Source organism: Camponotus vicinus, unplaced genomic scaffold (assembly GCF_025532165.1).
Source record: "Camponotus vicinus isolate PSW18456_S1 unplaced genomic scaffold, iyCamVici1.0 SCAF_11, whole genome shotgun sequence".
Classification (NCBI taxonomy): Eukaryota; Metazoa; Arthropoda; class Insecta; order Hymenoptera; family Formicidae; genus Camponotus; species Camponotus vicinus.
The window spans coordinates 15,589,696-15,608,352 of record NW_028141947.1 but is presented as its reverse complement, the minus strand read 5'-3'; the positions used below and the strand labels follow the sequence as shown (position 1 = coordinate 15,608,352).

Genomic DNA, 18,657 nt, shown 5'->3' with positions numbered 1-18,657 from the left:
TGTCGAAAACTCGTCGAACTTGTCTTAAAAGTTTTCCAAAAGCTTTGAAACGCTTTATTATGTGCGTTCACTTTACAACGAGGGATAATGATACATTTGCATGTTATGTAGTGGAAAAAATTTTATATAACAGATACAGAGAACTCCAGTAAAAAAAAGAGAAAAAATATTACGATAATAAAAGAAAAACGCTACACTTGCTGTGCAAAATTCTCTCTCGTATTTAAAACATCGAATAAAGTAATGTGAAATTTTATTTTCTTCATAATAAATATAGTCATTGATTTCTATTAGTAATTTTAACTGGAAAAAATTTTTAATTGCAGAAAATATATTATTCATATTCTTCTCTACTTGAATTAATAATTGTAGCTGTAATATGTAGCTTGACTATATTCATATGTGATTTGATTTCTTCAATTCTGTATAGCCAATAAAAATGATATATAACTAGCCGATGTTTTTAATAGCTGCAAATAAATATATATTTTTATTTAAAAGTTTATTTACGAAAATATAAAACAAAATTTGTAATATTTGTAATATTAAAGTAATATTGACTATAAGTCTATGTTGTATTTATAATTACATTTTTAATATTTTAAACATATTTATAATTGCATTCTTTAAATTTTAAAGTGTTTTAATTAAATGATATAATTTTCGGATTTAATTTAAAATTAAAAATTACAAATTGTATTAACATATTTTGAGAAAAAGAGTTCCTATTTAATTTCGGAAAGTCAGAAAAAATATCTCATTGCATTCAATTTCCACACTTCTAATTTCCATAATGATAAATATAATTAATAATTGTATTTCATTACATTGATACGGAAAAAAAGTGAGATGGAATATAAATAAGATAAAAGATATTAATAATCTTACGCTGCAAAAAGTGGTCATCGTTAATGGAATCATCTTTCCTGCAGTGATACGGAAGGATTGTTGCACTCGTACCATTACTGGAATAAGATTTCTTGCTTGTTTTGAATTCCAATTGTACCATTCGAGATCGTATACAGCACGATATACTGCTTCACACTTAACAAGAAAACATTTAATAATATAAAAATATATATATTTTCAATATCAGTAACTTTTATAAACATTCATAAAAATATAATAAAATTTAATTTATATACTATATGTATAAATATAGTTTTATATTTATATAGAAATATATTTGCTAAACTTATTACAATATATTTGTAATAAAATTTAGTATACGATAAATATAATATAAATCATTCTTCATCTTTATATATAAAAAGTGTATAAGGCATATAACTTACTTGATCTATCATTAATTCTCCAGCATAACAATAGAAAAACATTTGCATAAAATAAATAGTAATAGCTGTTATGATGTAGTAGATTTGTAGTAAATTCGCAACATTTATCTCTTTATTATTAACCATCTGAATAACATCTCACTTATTAATAAAAATAGCTCGAGAAAAAAAATAAATAAATATAACACATGAATGCACATATAAAGCATACTGCTTATATCATATTTATATTTTAGGAACTATTAAATTTAAAATATACATTTTTAGCATTTTTAATATAATCTATGTTACTAGAACTTACAATGATAAACACAAATCCGGATAGACAAATTATAATGCCAAAATATATAACCCATCCAAGCATCATTAAATTGTACATATCATCAATTTTATCGACATATCTCCAATCATAGAACACATTTAAAATTTCATATTAAAACAAATAAAAATTAATACATATTGTGCGAAAAAACACATTTAATTATATATACATATAATAATTATATATAAAATATATTCTAATTGCATTGTTTGCTATATATTATTTCATCATAATAAATGTATTGAAAATAACTTTATTTTGACTTTCAATTTTGGCAATTTAAGCTTAAAAATTAAGCAATTCAATATAATTTAATTTAATGATATAAAATGTGAGTAGAATTCTCTATTAAATTTTTACAAAGAGAGAGTTTAGATGAGGATCGCTAATTTAAATAAAAAATCTAAAAATAAGGAATAAAATAACTTTTACTTTATACACATAATGATAATATGTAATATCGGATATCTTGTATAATCAAAGTATAAGAAAAATGTTAAATTTATAAAGATGAAAATATATTGCGTTATATTATAACTTCTTCAAAAGTTCCGTTAAATTTGTGAAATTTTGTCATGTTACAATCAAAACCCATACCTAATAAGTCGTAAATGAATCTCTATGTTGTCGCCCAAGACTTTGTCGAACTCTTTGCCCGCAATCAAATTGACTAACCGGTCTTTGAAATTCTCTAACTGACCGCAGACATGAAAGATCACTAATACAAGAAAAGTATCTATCGACGCATATACTATTAAACTCAAAATTAGTGTTATGATTTGAGTGAGGTATGTCAACTCGAATTGTGGACTCTTATCTGTGTCGTATAAATAATATGATTGCAAAAGTAATGGCCTGTTCCGATCCGTAAGATTTGTCAAATGTCTAAATGATAGGCCAAACCAAGGAAGTATAATTACCATACTTAACGTGCATACCAGCATAAAATATGCACAAATTACAATCAGTCGAGCAGTTCGCATACACGTCATCATTTTATCTCTTTCTGCATCTAGCTTTAACATCATCCAATCTTCTTTCATCATCTTTACGATGGATAACAATACTTAAACATATAAGAAAAAGATAATAAGTAAGTCGGTAATAAGTAAAATAGTTAAATAATTTATGTCTAATTTATTTTCTTAATCAATATAAATTGAAAAAAAAATCGTTATACATTGAAATTTTAATTTAATTTGCTATATAAATATAAATATAAATATATATATATATATATATATATATATATATGCATTGTAACAATAAATTATGAGAGAGAGAGAGGGGGAAAAAGACAGAGAATATAACATCTAATATTTTTTACATATTATATAATTTACTTTTTAATATTTTAATTATCCACAACAAATGAAATGCCGTAACAGAATTTGACATAAAAATGAAATCTATAGCTATGTACTCTATATCAAATTAATTCAGACATACCTGATTGCTTTCGTCGCATGACAACAAGTTTTAATAAAGCCGACAACATAGGTAATGTAATCCGCAAATTTTCTATCATTAGTACCATGTTGCCCCAAACTCGTATAAGCGCATGTACAAGAGGAATACCAAGAACAAATGCGATCATAATGAAAGTGAAGTCTGCACGTATGTTACAACCGAGACTTCTTTTAGAAATTCTATTAATTTTTGGCCATAAGCCGATCAATTCTAAGCTTGGACGGTTTAGTTCAATTGCCCATATGAAATCTTTAAGCAAGACTTTTATTTAGAAAACTTGAATAGTAATTACAAATTTACATGTAGACCGTAAAGTTGATATAAAGGAAATAAAATATATGTATACATGTAATAAACAACTAAATAAATAAATATATATATATATATATATATATATATATATATATAATTCAAATGTGTATAATATATAAATTTATATCACAATATTAACTTAGAAATATATTAGAAATTTAACGCTGACTATAAGGGAAAAATTTATAATGCAGACTAAGTACCTCTGTAACCTGAGGATTTCGATCTGTCCATATCAAAGTTTAAAGTGACTATATTGAAGAAGTGTTGACCATTGTTTTTCCCACTCTATAATGAGACGACTATCACGCATGCCTGTTAGGCGGTACAATAACCCGAGCTTCGGCGAAGAATGCATTAAATATTAAAGATGCTACTTTCAACGACTTATAGTCGCTTGTTTCGAAACAAAACTTTATACGTACGAAAATAATGCGAATATCTCTTTTAGTAAAGTGGAAGGTATATTTATCGCTACCTCATCGAAAACTCATCAAACTTGTCTTAAAAGTTTTTTCATGCTTTAAAACAGTAAGGCGTTTATGCGTGCATTCATTTTGCAACAAGAGATAATGATACATTTGCATGTTTGTAGTGAAAAAAATTTTATATATCATATACAGAAAACTCTACAATAAGAAAAAGAAAAATAGTATTACGATAATAAAATTTTATTTGCTCTACAAAATTTTATTTTCTCTCTCGCATTTGAAACATCCAATAAAATAAAAAAAAATGTGAAATTTTATTTATTTTTTTATTCCTTCGTTCCTTTACGGGCAGCCGGCTGTTCGCACGTGCTTTATTTCATATTGACATGTGCTTTAATTCTGTGATTTTTACTGTGTACATTTCTCGCTCATATATTTCTTGCTTTTACGCTTCTCCTTCGACAATATTTAGTCTCCTACCAGTGCCTTTTCTGCTTTTGCATTGCATTTTTACACGACAATGGATTTTGAAACGTTGTTGCGGAAAGTTGCTTGATTGCAACGTTTAAGGCGACGTTTTTTCTGACCTCTGTTTGTTCTGCAGCACTTTATAGAAGGGATATTAGCAAGGTGATCTTCTCGTCCCGCGGCCCACGACATGTAATTGTAATTTTTATAATATTTTTACTTTCACTCCATTCTGCGAGTTTTGTATTCTTGCGTTTCTATATGAACTTTTGATTGTAATTTTGCAACCACCATGCTCTTGACAGCCTTTTTATTTTCGCTAACATTTTGACACATGTTTTTATTTTATTTTTTTTTTAATTTATTTTCACTCAATTTTGTAATGTTTATGTAATGACATTGATAAGAGCCTGTGGAGCAGGCCGAAACCTTTTTGTTTTTTTCTTTCCATCCGTATACTATATATTTCACTCTTTTTTCTGTATAATTTTTTTATATTTTATGTGATTTAGAAATAATAACAATTATTTTACGCTATAACAACGGCGCTTGGTTCTTAGCCTTCTGCATTTCATAGGATTGAAATTTTATTTACTTCATAATGGATATAATCATTGACTTTTATTAATAATTCTAATTGAAGAAAATTTTTAACTTTGTAATAGAAAATAAATTTATTATTAATATTCTTATCTACTTGAATTAATGTAATAATCATATAGTACTATATTTATATCTAATTTGATTTCTTTAATTCTGTATTGCCAATAAGAATGATATATAACTAGCTGATGTTTTTAATAGCTGCAAATAAATATATACATCTATATATAATATATATAATAAATATATCTTTATTAAAAGTATATTTACGAAAATATAAAATAAAATTATTTTGGAAAATAGTATTGACTACAGTTGCATTTATAATTATAATTATATTTATAATTACATTCTTTATATCAAAATTAATAAAATTTTATAATTAAGTACTTTTTTCGGAACACAGATTTAATTTAAAATTAAAGATCACAAGTTGTATTGACACATTGTGAGAAAAAGATTTTTCCCTTTAATATTTGTCAGAAAATTAGAAAAACATATATAATTGCATGCAATTTCTATACATTAAAATGATAAATATATCAATATTTATATTTTATTACATTGATGCAAAAAAGGAAAACGGAATAAGATAAAATAAAATAAATAAACTAAAAAAATATTAATAATCTTACGCTGCAAAAAGTGGTCATCGTTAATGGAACCATCTTTCCCGCAGTGATACGGAAGGATTGTTGAACTCGTACCATTAATAGAATAAGATTTCTTGCTTGCTTTGACTCCCAATTATACCATTCAATATCATACACAGCATGGTATACTGCTTCACACTTAACAAGAAAATATGTCATAATATATATTTATATTTTTTCAATATCGATCATTTTTATAAAAAAAATATTAATAAAAGTTAAATAAAATTTAATTTATATACTAAATGTACATATATAATTTTATATTTATATAGAAATATGTTTATTGAACTTATTACAATATATCCGTAACAAAATTAAATAGGCGAAAAAAATCTAAATTATTCTTCATATTTATTTATACGTTCATAAAGTTGTAACTTACTTGTTCTATCATTATTTCTCCAGCATAGCAATAGAAAAACATTTGCATAAAATAAACAATAATAGCTGCTATCATGTAGTATATTTGTACGAAATTTACGACATTTATTTCTTCACTTTTAATCATCTGAATAATATCTCACTAATTAATAAAAACAGGTCACAAGAAAAAATAAATAATCATAATAAATGAATACACATAATGCATATTGCACAGATTATATATTTTAGAAACTATTAAATTTGAAATACACGTTTTTAGTATTTTTACTATAATCTATGTTAGTAGAACTTACAACGATAAACACAAATCCGCATAGACAAAATATAATGCCAAAATATATCACTGATCCGAGCATTATTAAATTATATATATCCTCGATTTTATCGACATACCTCCAATCATAGAACACATTTAAAATTTCATATTAAAATCAGTAAAAATTAATACATATAGTGTGAAAATACACATTTAATTATATATACATGTAATAATTATGGAAAATAATTAAAAAAAGTAAAATACATATAAAATGTTTGTAATTGTATTATATGCGAAATACTTTTTTGAATTATAATAAGTGCATTACAAATAAAATCAACTTTCAATTTTGGCAATTTGATCTTAAAATAGGGACAATTCAATATAATTTAATTTAATGATATAAAGTGTGAGTAGATTTCTCTATTGAATTTTTGCAAAGATAGAGTTAGAATGCAGGATCGTTAATTTAAATAAAAATATGGAATAAAATAACTTTCCCTTTATACGTATAAAGATCACATATAACATCAAATATCTTATATAATCAAATCACATAACAAAAGTTAAAAGTTAATATATAAAAACTAAAATATAGTGTTAGGCATTATAATTTCTTCAAAAGTTCTGTTAAATTTGTGAAATTTTGTCATGTTACAATCAAAACTCATACCTAATAAGTCGTAAATGAATCTCTATGTTGTCACTCAAGACTTTGTTGAACTCTTTGCCCGCAATCAAATTGATTAACCGGCTTTTGAAATTCTCTAATTGACCGCAGATATGAAAGATCACTAATCCAAGAAAAGTATCTACCGATGTATATATTATTAGGCCCAAAAACAGTGTTATAATTTGAGTAAGATATGTCAACTCGAACTGCGGACTCTTATCTGTGTCGTAGAAATAATATGTTTGCAGAAGAAACGGTCTGTCTCGATCCGTGAGATTTGTTAAACGTCTGAACGATAGGCCAAAACAAGAAAAAATAGTGATCACAATTGACGTGCATACCATCACAAAGTATGCACAAATTACAATCAGTCGAGAAGTCCGCATACGCTTCATCATTACATTTCTTTCTACGTCTAGCTTTAACGCTATCCAATCTTCTTTCATCATGTTTATAACGGATAACAGTACTTAAACATGTGAAAAGAGCGATTTCGATAATAATTAACATAATTAAATAATTTATATTTAATTTATTTGTTAATCTATAAATCGAAAATCGATATATATTGAAATTTTAATTTAATTCGACATATATGTGTGTGTATGTGTGTGTGTGTATGCTTGCGATAGTAAAAAAATTATGATATATATCTTTTAATATATTTTTAATAATTTTTAATTTTAAGTAATTTTAATATAATAGTACTTTCAATATATGAAGTAATAAATTAATAAATATATATATAAAATAATAAATTACGTCCTATAATAGCGTTTGACAAAAAAATAAGACTAAGATAATAGAATAAGAATATAATAGAATAAGATAATAGAATATATTGTACATCAAATCCATCCAAACATACCTGATTGCTTCCATCGCATGATAACAAGTTTTAATAAAATTGCCAAAAAAGGCAATGTAAATCGTAAATTGTCTATCATTAGTACCATGTCGCCCCAAACTCGCGTAAGCGCATGAACAAGAGGAATAATAAGAAAAAATGTTATTGTAATGAAAGCGAAACCCACACGAATGTTTGGGCCGTTACTTCTTTTAGAGATTTCATCAATTTTTGGCCATAAGCCGATCAATTCTAAGCTCGGGCGGTTTAGTTCAACTGCCCATACGAAATCTTTAAAAAAAATTTTTATTTAAGATACTTGAGTAATTACATATTTATATGTAGATCGTAAAATTTTGACAAAAAGCGATATAAATGTGCAATGCATATGTGTATAACATATAAAGTAGTACAACACTATCTTAAAAGTATATTGAAAATTTATTACTACAAGTGAAAAACGTATGATATAGACATTACCTCTGTAACCTGACGATTTTGATATATCCATGTCGAATGTCCTAATTTGATTATGTTGAAGTGTTGACCGTCGTGTTTCTCCCATTCCATAATAAGACGACTATCACGCATGCCCGTGAGGCGGTACAACAACCTGAGGTTCGGCGAAGAATACATTAAATATTAAAAATGCTACTTCAATGGCTTATAGTTGCTTACTTCGAAACAAAACTTTATAGGCATAAGAATAGTTACGAACTTCTGTTTTAGTAAAGTAGGAGGTATTATATCGCTATATATCGTCGAAAACTCTTGTCTGAAAAGTTTTTTGCTTTTTAACGCTATATTATGCGTTCACTTTGCAACGAGAGATAATAATATGTTTGCATGTTATGTAGTAAAAAAAAATTTTTTATACAGCGAGTACAAAAAAACTGCAATAAAAAAACAGAAAAATAAGGTAATAGAAAGATAGAATGTTACGTGTGCTATACGAATTTCTCTCTGGCATTTAAAAAGAAAGTTTATAATATAAAAAGTATAGGATATCGCATTTACTTTATATATTTTTTCGCATATTTGTTGCAAGAATATTATTATTATTATTATTATATAACATTTATTGTGTAACATTAAGTGGTGAACGCAGATAATTTTGAATAAAGAATTTGTTTTTTTTTTTTTTTTTTTTAACTCGGTCTGGAAATCTTAAAGCGTTTTTTATAAAATCGATAATTGTAATCTTCAAATATAACAATAATAACATAATTTACGACAAATATCAAACATCTAATTAAATTTTTACTGTGAAGATTTATTTTTATTGTAATGAATATAATTATTGACTTTTATTAGTAATTTTGACTAAAAAAATGTATTTCTTGCTCGTATTCTCATCTATTTGAATTAATGTAATATCCATGTAATATAATATATAGCAGAATGTAATATATATCAGCTTGATTCGTTTAATTCTGTAATGCCAATAAAAATGATATATAACCAACCGATGTTTTTAATAGCTGCAAATAAATATATCTTTAATTAAAAACTTATTTAAAAGTATAAAATAAAATTATTTAAGAAATAATATTAAGACTAAAGTTGTGTATAAAATATTTTTAATTAAATAAATAAATTTAATGAAATTTTCTATATTTAAATTTTTTATAAGTGATACTTTTCGGATCAACAGATTTAATTTAGAAATGAAAGTTACATGTTACGAACACATTAGGAAAAAAACTTTTTATTTTAATATCAGTCGGAAAGAGAAAGGTATATTACATCCAAATTTCCACACATTCAAATGAAAAATATAATTAAAAATTATATTTTGTTATATTGATAAGATTGACAAAAAGAGAAAAAGAGTGAGATAAAATATAATTAAATTAAAAGATATTAATAATCTTACGCTACAAAAAGTGGTCATCGTTAGTGGAACAATCTTTCCTGCAGTGATACGAAAGGGTTCTTGGACTCGTCCTATTAATAAAATAAGATTTTTCGCTTGTTTTGGCTTCCATTTGTACCACTCAAGATTGTAGACAGTACAATATACTGCTTCACACTTAACAAAAAGACATATATAATATAATAATATTTAGATTATTTCAATATCAGCCACTTCCATAATCATTAATAAAAGTTAAAAGTTTAATTTTTATATATGTATATAAAATAATAGTATTTGTAATTTTATTTTTACATAAAAGGATAATCGCAATTTGAAATTGTGCTTTATTCATTATGTATAGATATTTGGTACTGATCAAAATAAATTTATATCTGTGTAAATTCGAATTTAATAAAATTAATCGCGAAAAATAAGGATAACATAATCCTATTTTGATTCATTCATGTCATTATATAAGTAATAAACATGCATTAATTATCAAATATCTGGTACTTTTTAAGTACAAATTATCTAGCCAATAAGTTGGTTTTCTCAGAAAAGATATCTAATATTGATATGCAATATGTATAAGAAATGATATAAAATATGCAATATGTATAAGAAATGATACAAAATGTCCATTTTAATTATTAATACATATTATTTATATATGAGTTTTAACGAAAGATACGCGCAAATAATTCCATTCTTATAGAAACTTCATTAGTGCCGAAAAGAAAATACGATACAGGATAGGCGAGTGGAACGCTTTACAATTAGAAATAGTAACTTGAATATATCAATATAAAAATTACTCTTTTGCTGGAATTCTAAATTATCTGATTGTAAAAAATTAAAAGTTCTGATATTTATTAATCTATCTAACACATATCTATATCTATATCAATCCTTTTTAAATTTTGTCTTAATATTTAATATTTTTAATATTTATTTGTTGTGGCTTTTCTTCACTATCTTTTTTCGTCTTTTCTTTCAAAATATTTTACATAAATAATAAAGTTCAGTAATTTGCAAAGAATCTTCCTTTTAAAAGGATTAAATTTCATTTTCAACACAAAAAACAATACACGGACAAAATGTTTTACTTATATTTTACAGAATTAACTTTAATTAATTAATGTTTATAGAAATATATAGCCACATATAATGTATATTTTAAACACAAATATCAATATGATCAGATAATAATATGATTAAAGTTAAACAGTGAAAAATATAACATAAAAAGTACATTAGTGTCGAAATATGCTAAATTTATTATACGATGTATATAATAAAATAAAAATTTAATATAAGACAAATAACATATATCTATTTATATCTATTTATATGTGTATAAAGTTGTAACTTACTTGTTCTGATACTAGCTCTGCAATATAGCAATAGAAAAACATTTGCCCAAAAAATATAATGATAACTACTATCATATAGTATATTCGTAAGAAACTCGCAACATTTTCAGTTATTTTCTCATTTTTAAACATCTAAATAATATCTCACTAATTAATAAAAATAGTTCACAAGAAGAAATAAATAATTATGAGACATAAATATACGTAATGAATATTGCACAGATTGTATATTTTAAGAATTATTAAATTTAAAATACATACATTTAACATTTTTAATATAATCTATATACTAGAACTTACAGCAATCAACAGAAATCCAGATAGACAAAATATAATGCCAATATATATTATCGACCCGAGCATCATTAAACTGAATATATCTTCAATTTTATTGATATATCTCCAATCAGAATATATTTAAAATTAGAATATATTTAAAATTTCTTTATTAAAATTAATAAAAATTATATACTTATTGTTAGTACATATTGTGTGAAAATACAAGCCTAAGACTATAGACATTTACAATAATATAAAACAATATCCATTTAATATTGTATTATTCACGTACTAAAAATTTTTTATTATAATAAATATATTATTATTTGTAATAATAATTATAATAAATTAAATTATAATAATTAAATATTTGTAATAATAAATATAATTTGTAATAATTGTATTATTATAAATTAAAGCAATTTTGAATTTTCAGAAATTGAATGTCAAAAAATAAAATTTAGTATAATATAATTTAATGATAATATGTAATGATAATATGTAGAATACTCTACTAAGAGTTTTTACAAAGACAGAATTTAGATAAGAACCATTAATTGAAATAAAAAATCTAAAAATAAAGAATAAAAATCTTTTATCTTACACATATAATGATAATATGCAATCATCGGATATCTTGTGTGAACAAATCGCATAAGAAAAATGTTAAAATATGAAGACTGAAGTATTGTGTTAGGGATTTAGAATAGAATTTCTTCAAAAATTCTGTTAAATTTGTGAAATTTTGTTATGTCATAAACAGAACCCATACCTAATAAGTCGTAAATGAATCACTACGTTGTTACTCAAGGCTTTGTTGAAATCCTTGCCAGCAATCAAATTGACTAACCGTCCTCTGAAATTCTCTAATTGACCGCAGACATGAAAAACTACTAATCCAAGAAAAGTATCTATCGATACATATATTACGAGGCCCAAAAACAGTGTTATGATTTGAGTAAGATATGTCAATTCAAACTGCGGACTCTTATCTGTGTCATAGAGATAATATGTCTGCAGGAGTAAGGGTCTGTTCCGATCCGTAAGATTTGTCAAACGTCTGAACGATAGGCCAAAACAAGAAAAAATAATAACCACAAATGACGCGCATACCATCATAAGATATGCACAAATTACAATCAGTCGAGAAGTCTGCATACGCTTCATCATTACATCTCTTTCTCCGTCTTGCTTTAACGTCATCCAATCTTCTCTCATCATGTTTATAATGGATAACAGTACTTAAATATGTAAAAAAAAAAAACGATAATAAGTAATATAATTAAATAATTTATATCTAATTTACTGTTATTTGCTAACCTATAAATAAAAAATCGGTATATATTGTAATTTTAATTTAATTTGATATATATATAAATTAAGCCCATATATAAAAGTAAATATATGTAATATGAAAATAAATATAAATACGTAAAGTAATAAATTAATTTCTGTAACAAAGCATGTGATAAAGAAATGTGATCTATAGATATTCTACATCAAATCGATTTAAACATACCTGATTGTTTCCACCGCATGACGACAAGTTTTAATAAACACGTCAGCATAGGTAACGTAACTCGTAAATTGTCTATCATTAGTGTCATGTCGCCCCAAACTCGAGTAAGTGCATGTACAACAGGAATAATTAGAAAGAATGTTATCGTAATGAAAGCGAAACCCACACGAATGTTAGGATTGAGACTTCTTTTAGAGGTTCCATCAATTTTTGGCCATAAGCCAATCAATTCTAAGCTCGGACGATTTAGTTCAACTGCTGATACAAAATCTTTAAGAAAATTTTTTATTTAAGATATACTTATATAATTACATATTTATATGTAAATTGTAAAATTTTTACAAAAAGTGATATAAATACAATCTATGTGTGTCTAATATTGTAGTAAAACATGTGTAGTACAACAATAACTTAAAAGTATATTAAAAATTTATTATTACAAGGATAGAAAATATATGAAATAGATGTATTACCTCTGTAACCTGGTGATTCCGACATGTTCATGTCGAATATGTCGAAGGCTAACAAAGATATGTTATAGAAGTGTTGATCGCGAGTTCTTCGTATACTATAACAAGATGACTATCATGCATATTCGTGGGGCGAATATAGCAGCACCTGACGTTGCTTCAGAAAAGAGTATATTAAATATTAAAGATGCTACTTCAATGGCTTATAGTTGCTTCGAAACAAAACTTCGTGGACATAAGAATAGTTTCGAACGCCTGTTTTAGTAAAGTGAGAGGTATATTGTATCGCTATATGTCGTCGAAAACTCTTGTCAAACTTGTCTTAAAAGTTTCTTCATGCTTCGTAACGCTTTATTACGTGCATTCGCTTTGCAGTGAGAGATAATGATATGTTTGTATGTTATGTAGTGGAAACATTTTTTTTGTATAGCGAATATGGAAAAATTACAATAAAAAAGAGAAAAAATAAGACGATGGAAAAGATAAAATGTTATATGTACTTTACAAAAATATCTTTCTGGTATTTAAAAAGTAAGTCTACAATATAGAATGTATAAAATATCGCATTTGCTTTATATATTTTTCACATTTGTTGCAAGAACACATTTATTGTATAGCATTAAGTGCAGTAGTGTTGAAAATGTTGAATAAAAAATTGATCCTTTTTCTGTTGAAAAACTTGATATCGAAATCTGTGATGGTCTGTGATAAAGCCTTTCTTATAATATTGTATTCTTCAAATAAAAATAATATAATTTACAATAAACAGCAAACATCGAGTTATAATAATATGAAATTTTATTTCTTTTATTACAAATATAATTATTGACATTCATTAACACTTTTAATTGGAGAAAATATATTCGTTGTTCATTTTTATTTACTTGAATTTATTTAATGAAATATTCATAAATGTTCATATATAATACAGCTTGATTCCTTTAATTTTGTATTGCCAATAAAACCGACATATAACTAGCCGATGTTTTTAATAGCTAAAAATAAATATATCTTTATTTTAAGATTTATTTACGAAACTATAAAATATAATTATTTATAAAATATTATTGATTACAGTTCTATATTATATTTGTAACATTATATTTTCAATATCTAAATATTTAATATCTTATAATTAAATTAAATTAAATTTTTCTCTTATAATTTCTATAAACTTTTCTAACAGATTTAATTTAAGATTAAAAGTTACAAGTTGTCAACACATTTTGAAAATAAATCTCTTACTTTAATATTGTCAAAAAGTCAGAAAAGATTATATCATTATATGAGTTTATGAACTTTCCCAATTTAATTGATAAATATGTTGATTAATAATTATTTTATAAATTCAGAAGACAAAAAAAGAGAGAATTAAAATATAGTTAAAATATAAATAATTAATAACTTACGTTGCAAAAAGTGGTCATCGTTAGTGGAACTATCTTTCCTGCAGTGATACGAAAGGGTTCCTGAATTTGAACCATTAATAAAATAAGATTTCTCGCTTGTTTAGATTCCCAATTGTACCATTGAAGGTCGTATACAGTACGATATACTGCTTCAGACTTAATAAGAGAACATACAATAGAGTATATAAATATTATTATTATTAAATATAATTAAATATTATTATTATATTAAATAATATTAAATAATATTATTATTAAATATTAATATTATTGTTGATGTTGATGTGTTGATATTATTATTGATAAAAATTTCCCTCCATTATCATTTAAAAAAATTTTTTTCAAAACATAATGATATTCAGATATCGAAATATAAACACTAGGTTTCAATCTTACAAAGAGTCTTTTTGCAAATAGAAGTAAAATTTATCTTTAATATGAGAAACACTTTATATTTATATTTTACAGAATTATCTTTATTTAATGCTTAGAGAAATATATAGATATATAATATGTTAAACGTATATATATATAAACAAAAACATATGTATATTAAACATATGTAATATACCAAACATATATACTATTAAACGTACACAGAATTTGAAAGACATAGGACCCCGCGGAATCCTTATGGAAAATGGCTTTCGGTCAAATGTTTCGAAACTTTGCAAAAAGATAGTTCTCAACATGTAGATTAAATGTGTCCATGGGCATGAAACTCTAAAAATTCGAGATTTTCAGCTACAGCCATTCAAAGTGATAGATTTTTGAAGGAGTTTGAACCAATAAGATTGATTTTTGGGCCAGAGCTTCGCACTTTTTTGATTGCATATTTGTATAGTTGCGGTCGAGAACTTTCCAAAACATCCTATGAAAAGCTTTTTACGTTGGGGAAAGTGAAAGTTATAAGTCCTCAAAGTTTAAGAAACATAGGCATGTAGGAAGCATGAGAATTATCAAGACTATCTGATTTATGATTTATTGTGCTAAGTAGACTGCCTTAATTGTGTGTGTGTGTGTGTGTGTGTGTGTGTGACAGATTGAAAATATATACATATATTTGTTATTTTATCCTCCTCTTTTTAAATACAGGCTTGGAACTGTCAATGGCAGAGTTACTTTTTTGTTTTTTTTTGCTTTTTTGTTTCCACAAAATTTTTGTATTTACTACTTTTTTGTAAAACCTCATCCAACTAAGATAAGCTACCGTTGCCGAACTTCGGAATACGCTGCAGAAATTAAAAAATCTACCACTTTGGATGGCTGTAGCTGAAAATCTCGAATTTTTAGAGCTTCATGCCCATGAACACTTTTAATCTACATGTTGAGAACTATCTTTTTGCAAAGTTTCGAAACATTTGACCAAAAGCCATTTTCCATAAGGATTCCGCGGGGTCCTTTCAATATAGTAATGTAGCACTGTACTAAAGTTCAACAATGAAAAATACAACTATAAAAATTCTTTTTTAATATAAAAATGTTTGCTAAACTTATTATATAATGCATGTAATATTAAGATAAAACTGTGATAGCTCACGAATAATGTATATTTATATTATATGTATATAAAGTTGTAACTTACTTGTTCTGTTATTAGCTCTGCACCATAACAATAGAAAAACATTTGCGCAAATAAAATAATGATAATTACTATCACGTAATATATTCGTGAGAAATCCGCAGCATTTATCTTCTCATTATTAATCATCTGAATAACATCAACAATGAATAATAAAAACGAATTACAAGAAAAAAAAATAATAATAATAAATAATAATAACAAACGATTACATACAATGCGTACCGCAACTGAATATTTTAAGGATTATTTAAATACATTTAACATATTTAATATAATTTATAATATGTTACCATAACTTACAACAATCAGCACAAATCCGGATACACAAAATAAAAAGCTAAAATATATCATCGATCCGAGCATCATTAAATTGAATATATCTTCGACTATGTCAACATACCTCCAAACATAGAACACATTTAAAGTGCCATTATATTAAAACCAATAAAAATACATTCAGTACATATTGTATGACAATATACTTAAGATATTATACACGCGTAGCTATTATATGTATAAAACAATCTGTAATTAATTAATCTATAATTAATCTCGCATTATTTGCTAAATATTTTGCTATATTTCAACAAGCATTGAATATAAAAATACATCGAAAATAAAAACTTTAAATTTTGACAAGTTGAGTTTCATAAAAAGCCAATTTAATCAAATTTAATAACAAATGTAATATTTAATGATTCAAAAAGCAAATAGAATGACATTAGTATTAATTTTTAAAAAAGAAAGAATTTATATAATAACTATAAATGTAGATGAAAATTAAAAAGAAAAGATAGGAAAAAATCTCATTTTACATATGTATATATGTATATATGTATGTATGTACACACACACGCGCGCGCGTGTGTGCGTGCGTGCGTGTGTGTGTTTGTGTGTGTGTGTGTAATCATAGAATGTCCTCTATAATTAGATCACATGAGAAGAAAGTTAAATCTAAAACATCGTGTTAGGATTAATTTCTTCAAAAATTAAATTTATGACATTTTATCAAGTCAGAATCAAAATCCACACCTGATAAGTCGCACATGCGTTTCTACGTCGTAACTCAAAGCTTTTTTGAACTCATTATCTGCGTCCAAATTGACTAATCGTTTTCTTAAATTCTTTAATTGACCGCAGATGTGAAAAATCACTAATCCAAGAAAACTATCTATCGATATATATATTATGACAGCCAGAAACATCCCTATGACTTGAGTAAGATATGTCAACTCGAACTGCGGACTTTTATCTGTGTCGTAACAGTAATATGTCTGCAGAATTAATGGTTTGTTCCGATCCGTAAGATTTGTTAGATGTCTGAACGATAGACCAAAATAAGGAAAAGTAATCATCATAATGAACGTAAATACCGTCAGAACGTATCCACAAATTACAATCAATCGAGAGATCCGTACACGCTTCATCATTACATCTCTCTCTGCAACTTGTTTTAACGTCATCCAATCTTCTTTCATCATGTTTATAACGGATAATAGTACTTAAACATGTAAAAAAAGGCGATATCGGTAATAAATAAAATAAATAAATAATTTATGTCTAATTTATTGTTATTTGTTAATCTATAAATCGAAAAGAGAATTGGTATATATTTTAATTTGATATATATATATATATATATATATATATATATATATACATTGCGATAATATAATTAACTTTAAGTAATATTATTCCTAATATGTGACTAATAAATTAAATGCTGTAATAGAATTTGACAAAGAAATGAGATATATAGATACGTATTCTACATTTAATCCAGACATACCTGATTGCTTTCGTCGCATAATAACAAATTTTAATAAAATCGTTAATATAGGTAATGTAAGCCGTAAATTGTCTATCATTAGTACCATGTTGCCCCAAACTCGTATAAGCGCATGTACAAGAGGAATACCAAGAACAAATGCGATCATAATGAAAGCAAAACTTGCACGAATGTCAGGACCAAATCTTCTTTTAACTCCATCCATATTAGGCCATAAGCCGATCAATTCTAAGCCCCGACGGTTTAAGTCAATTGCCCATAAGAAATCTTAAGGGAAACTTTTATTTAATAAACTTAAGTAATAATTATAAATTAAAATGTAGATTATATAAAATTTTGATAAAAAGTATTGAAAATTCAATGTTATACTACAAGCAAAAAAATATATAACGTATGTTCAGTACCTCTGTAACCTGAAGATTCCATAGATGTATCCATATCGAAGGTTAACACAGATATATTAAAAAGATGTTGTCGTCTTGTTTTTCCCACTCTATAATAAAATAACTATCACGCATGCTCATAGAGGGAGTACAACAAACTGACTATTTCATCGAAGAATGCATTAAATATTAAAGATGCTATTTCCTGTTGCTTAGTTTTCTGCGTCGTGAAAACTTTGTAAGCGTTAAAATAGTTATGTGAACGTCTTTTT

The 18,657-nt window shown here is 25.4% G+C and overlaps 4 protein-coding genes across 4 annotated transcripts; all 4 read right to left on the bottom strand.

The window, feature by feature from the left end:
* Nucleotides 1-309: 309 nt before the first annotated feature.
* LOC145961572 (odorant receptor 13a-like) lies at nucleotides 310-3,633 on the bottom strand. The gene is made up of 7 exons (XM_083081909.1): nucleotides 3,603-3,633; nucleotides 3,067-3,336; nucleotides 2,215-2,683; nucleotides 1,597-1,696; nucleotides 1,296-1,421; nucleotides 889-1,044; nucleotides 310-470 (listed from the first exon to the last, which is right to left on the bottom strand). Exons 1-7 carry the CDS (start codon nucleotides 3,631-3,633, stop codon nucleotides 417-419), a joined length of 1,206 nt encoding a protein of 401 aa, XP_082938035.1. The 3' UTR covers nucleotides 310-416.
* Nucleotides 3,634-5,048: 1,415 nt separating this feature from the next.
* LOC145961571 (odorant receptor 10-like) lies at nucleotides 5,049-8,231 on the bottom strand. Its single transcript, XM_083081908.1, has 7 exons — nucleotides 8,201-8,231; nucleotides 7,742-8,011; nucleotides 6,874-7,342; nucleotides 6,235-6,334; nucleotides 5,940-6,065; nucleotides 5,537-5,692; nucleotides 5,049-5,102 (listed from the first exon to the last, which is right to left on the bottom strand). The coding sequence occupies exons 1-7, from the start codon at nucleotides 8,229-8,231 to the stop codon at nucleotides 5,049-5,051; spliced, it is 1,206 nt and encodes a 401-aa protein (XP_082938034.1).
* A 916-nt stretch (nucleotides 8,232-9,147) lies between these two features.
* Nucleotides 9,148-13,273, bottom strand: LOC145961562 (odorant receptor 10-like). Its single transcript, XM_083081900.1, has 7 exons — nucleotides 13,223-13,273; nucleotides 12,750-13,019; nucleotides 12,003-12,471; nucleotides 11,252-11,351; nucleotides 10,952-11,083; nucleotides 9,597-9,752; nucleotides 9,148-9,201 (listed from the first exon to the last, which is right to left on the bottom strand). The coding sequence occupies exons 1-7, from the start codon at nucleotides 13,251-13,253 to the stop codon at nucleotides 9,148-9,150; spliced, it is 1,212 nt and encodes a 403-aa protein (XP_082938026.1). The 5' UTR covers nucleotides 13,254-13,273.
* An 887-nt stretch (nucleotides 13,274-14,160) lies between these two features.
* LOC145961565 (odorant receptor 10-like) lies at nucleotides 14,161-18,440 on the bottom strand. Its single transcript, XM_083081904.1, has 7 exons — nucleotides 18,407-18,440; nucleotides 18,003-18,269; nucleotides 17,246-17,714; nucleotides 16,514-16,613; nucleotides 16,214-16,339; nucleotides 14,629-14,784; nucleotides 14,161-14,214 (listed from the first exon to the last, which is right to left on the bottom strand). Exons 1-7 carry the CDS (start codon nucleotides 18,438-18,440, stop codon nucleotides 14,161-14,163), a joined length of 1,206 nt encoding a protein of 401 aa, XP_082938030.1.
* Between the last annotated feature and the right edge of the window lie 217 nt (nucleotides 18,441-18,657).

Bases quoted from the DNA above. Each gene is read 5' to 3' on its own strand.
- LOC145961565 (XM_083081904.1), bottom strand. From the start codon at position 18,440: ATGGATACATCTATGGAATCTTCAGGTTACAGAG. The intron at 17,715-18,002 runs GTATGTCTGGAT...TACATGTTTAAG, and splicing joins TATGCGACGAAAGCAATCAG to TACTATTATCCGTTATAAAC. The intron at 16,340-16,513 runs GTAAGTTATGGT...GATGTTATTCAG, and splicing joins CCGGATTTGTGCTGATTGTT to ATGATTAATAATGAGAAGAT.
- LOC145961562 (XM_083081900.1), bottom strand. From the start codon at position 13,253: ATGAACATGTCGGAATCACCAGGTTACAGAG. The intron at 12,472-12,749 runs GTATGTTTAAAT...TACATATTTAAG, and splicing joins CATGCGGTGGAAACAATCAG to TACTGTTATCCATTATAAAC. The intron at 9,202-9,596 runs GTAAGATTATTA...ATTTATTTGCAG, and splicing joins CGATGACCACTTTTTGTAGC to CTATTAAAAACATCGGTTGG.
- LOC145961572 (XM_083081909.1), bottom strand. From the start codon at position 3,633: ATGGACAGATCGAAATCCTCAGGTTACAGAG. The intron at 2,684-3,066 runs GTATGTCTGAAT...TATATGTTTAAG, and splicing joins CATGCGACGAAAGCAATCAG to TATTGTTATCCATCGTAAAG. The intron at 1,045-1,295 runs GTAAGTTATATG...TTTCTTGTTAAG, and splicing joins GAGAATTAATGATAGATCAA to TGTGAAGCAGTATATCGTGC.
- LOC145961571 (XM_083081908.1), bottom strand. From the start codon at position 8,231: ATGGATATATCAAAATCGTCAGGTTACAGAG. The intron at 8,012-8,200 runs GTAATGTCTATA...TTTTTTTTAAAG, and splicing joins AAAATCGTCAGGTTACAGAG to ATTTCGTATGGGCAGTTGAA. The intron at 6,335-6,873 runs GTATGAGTTTTG...CTATGATTGGAG, and splicing joins ATTCATTTACGACTTATTAG to GTATGTCGATAAAATCGAGG.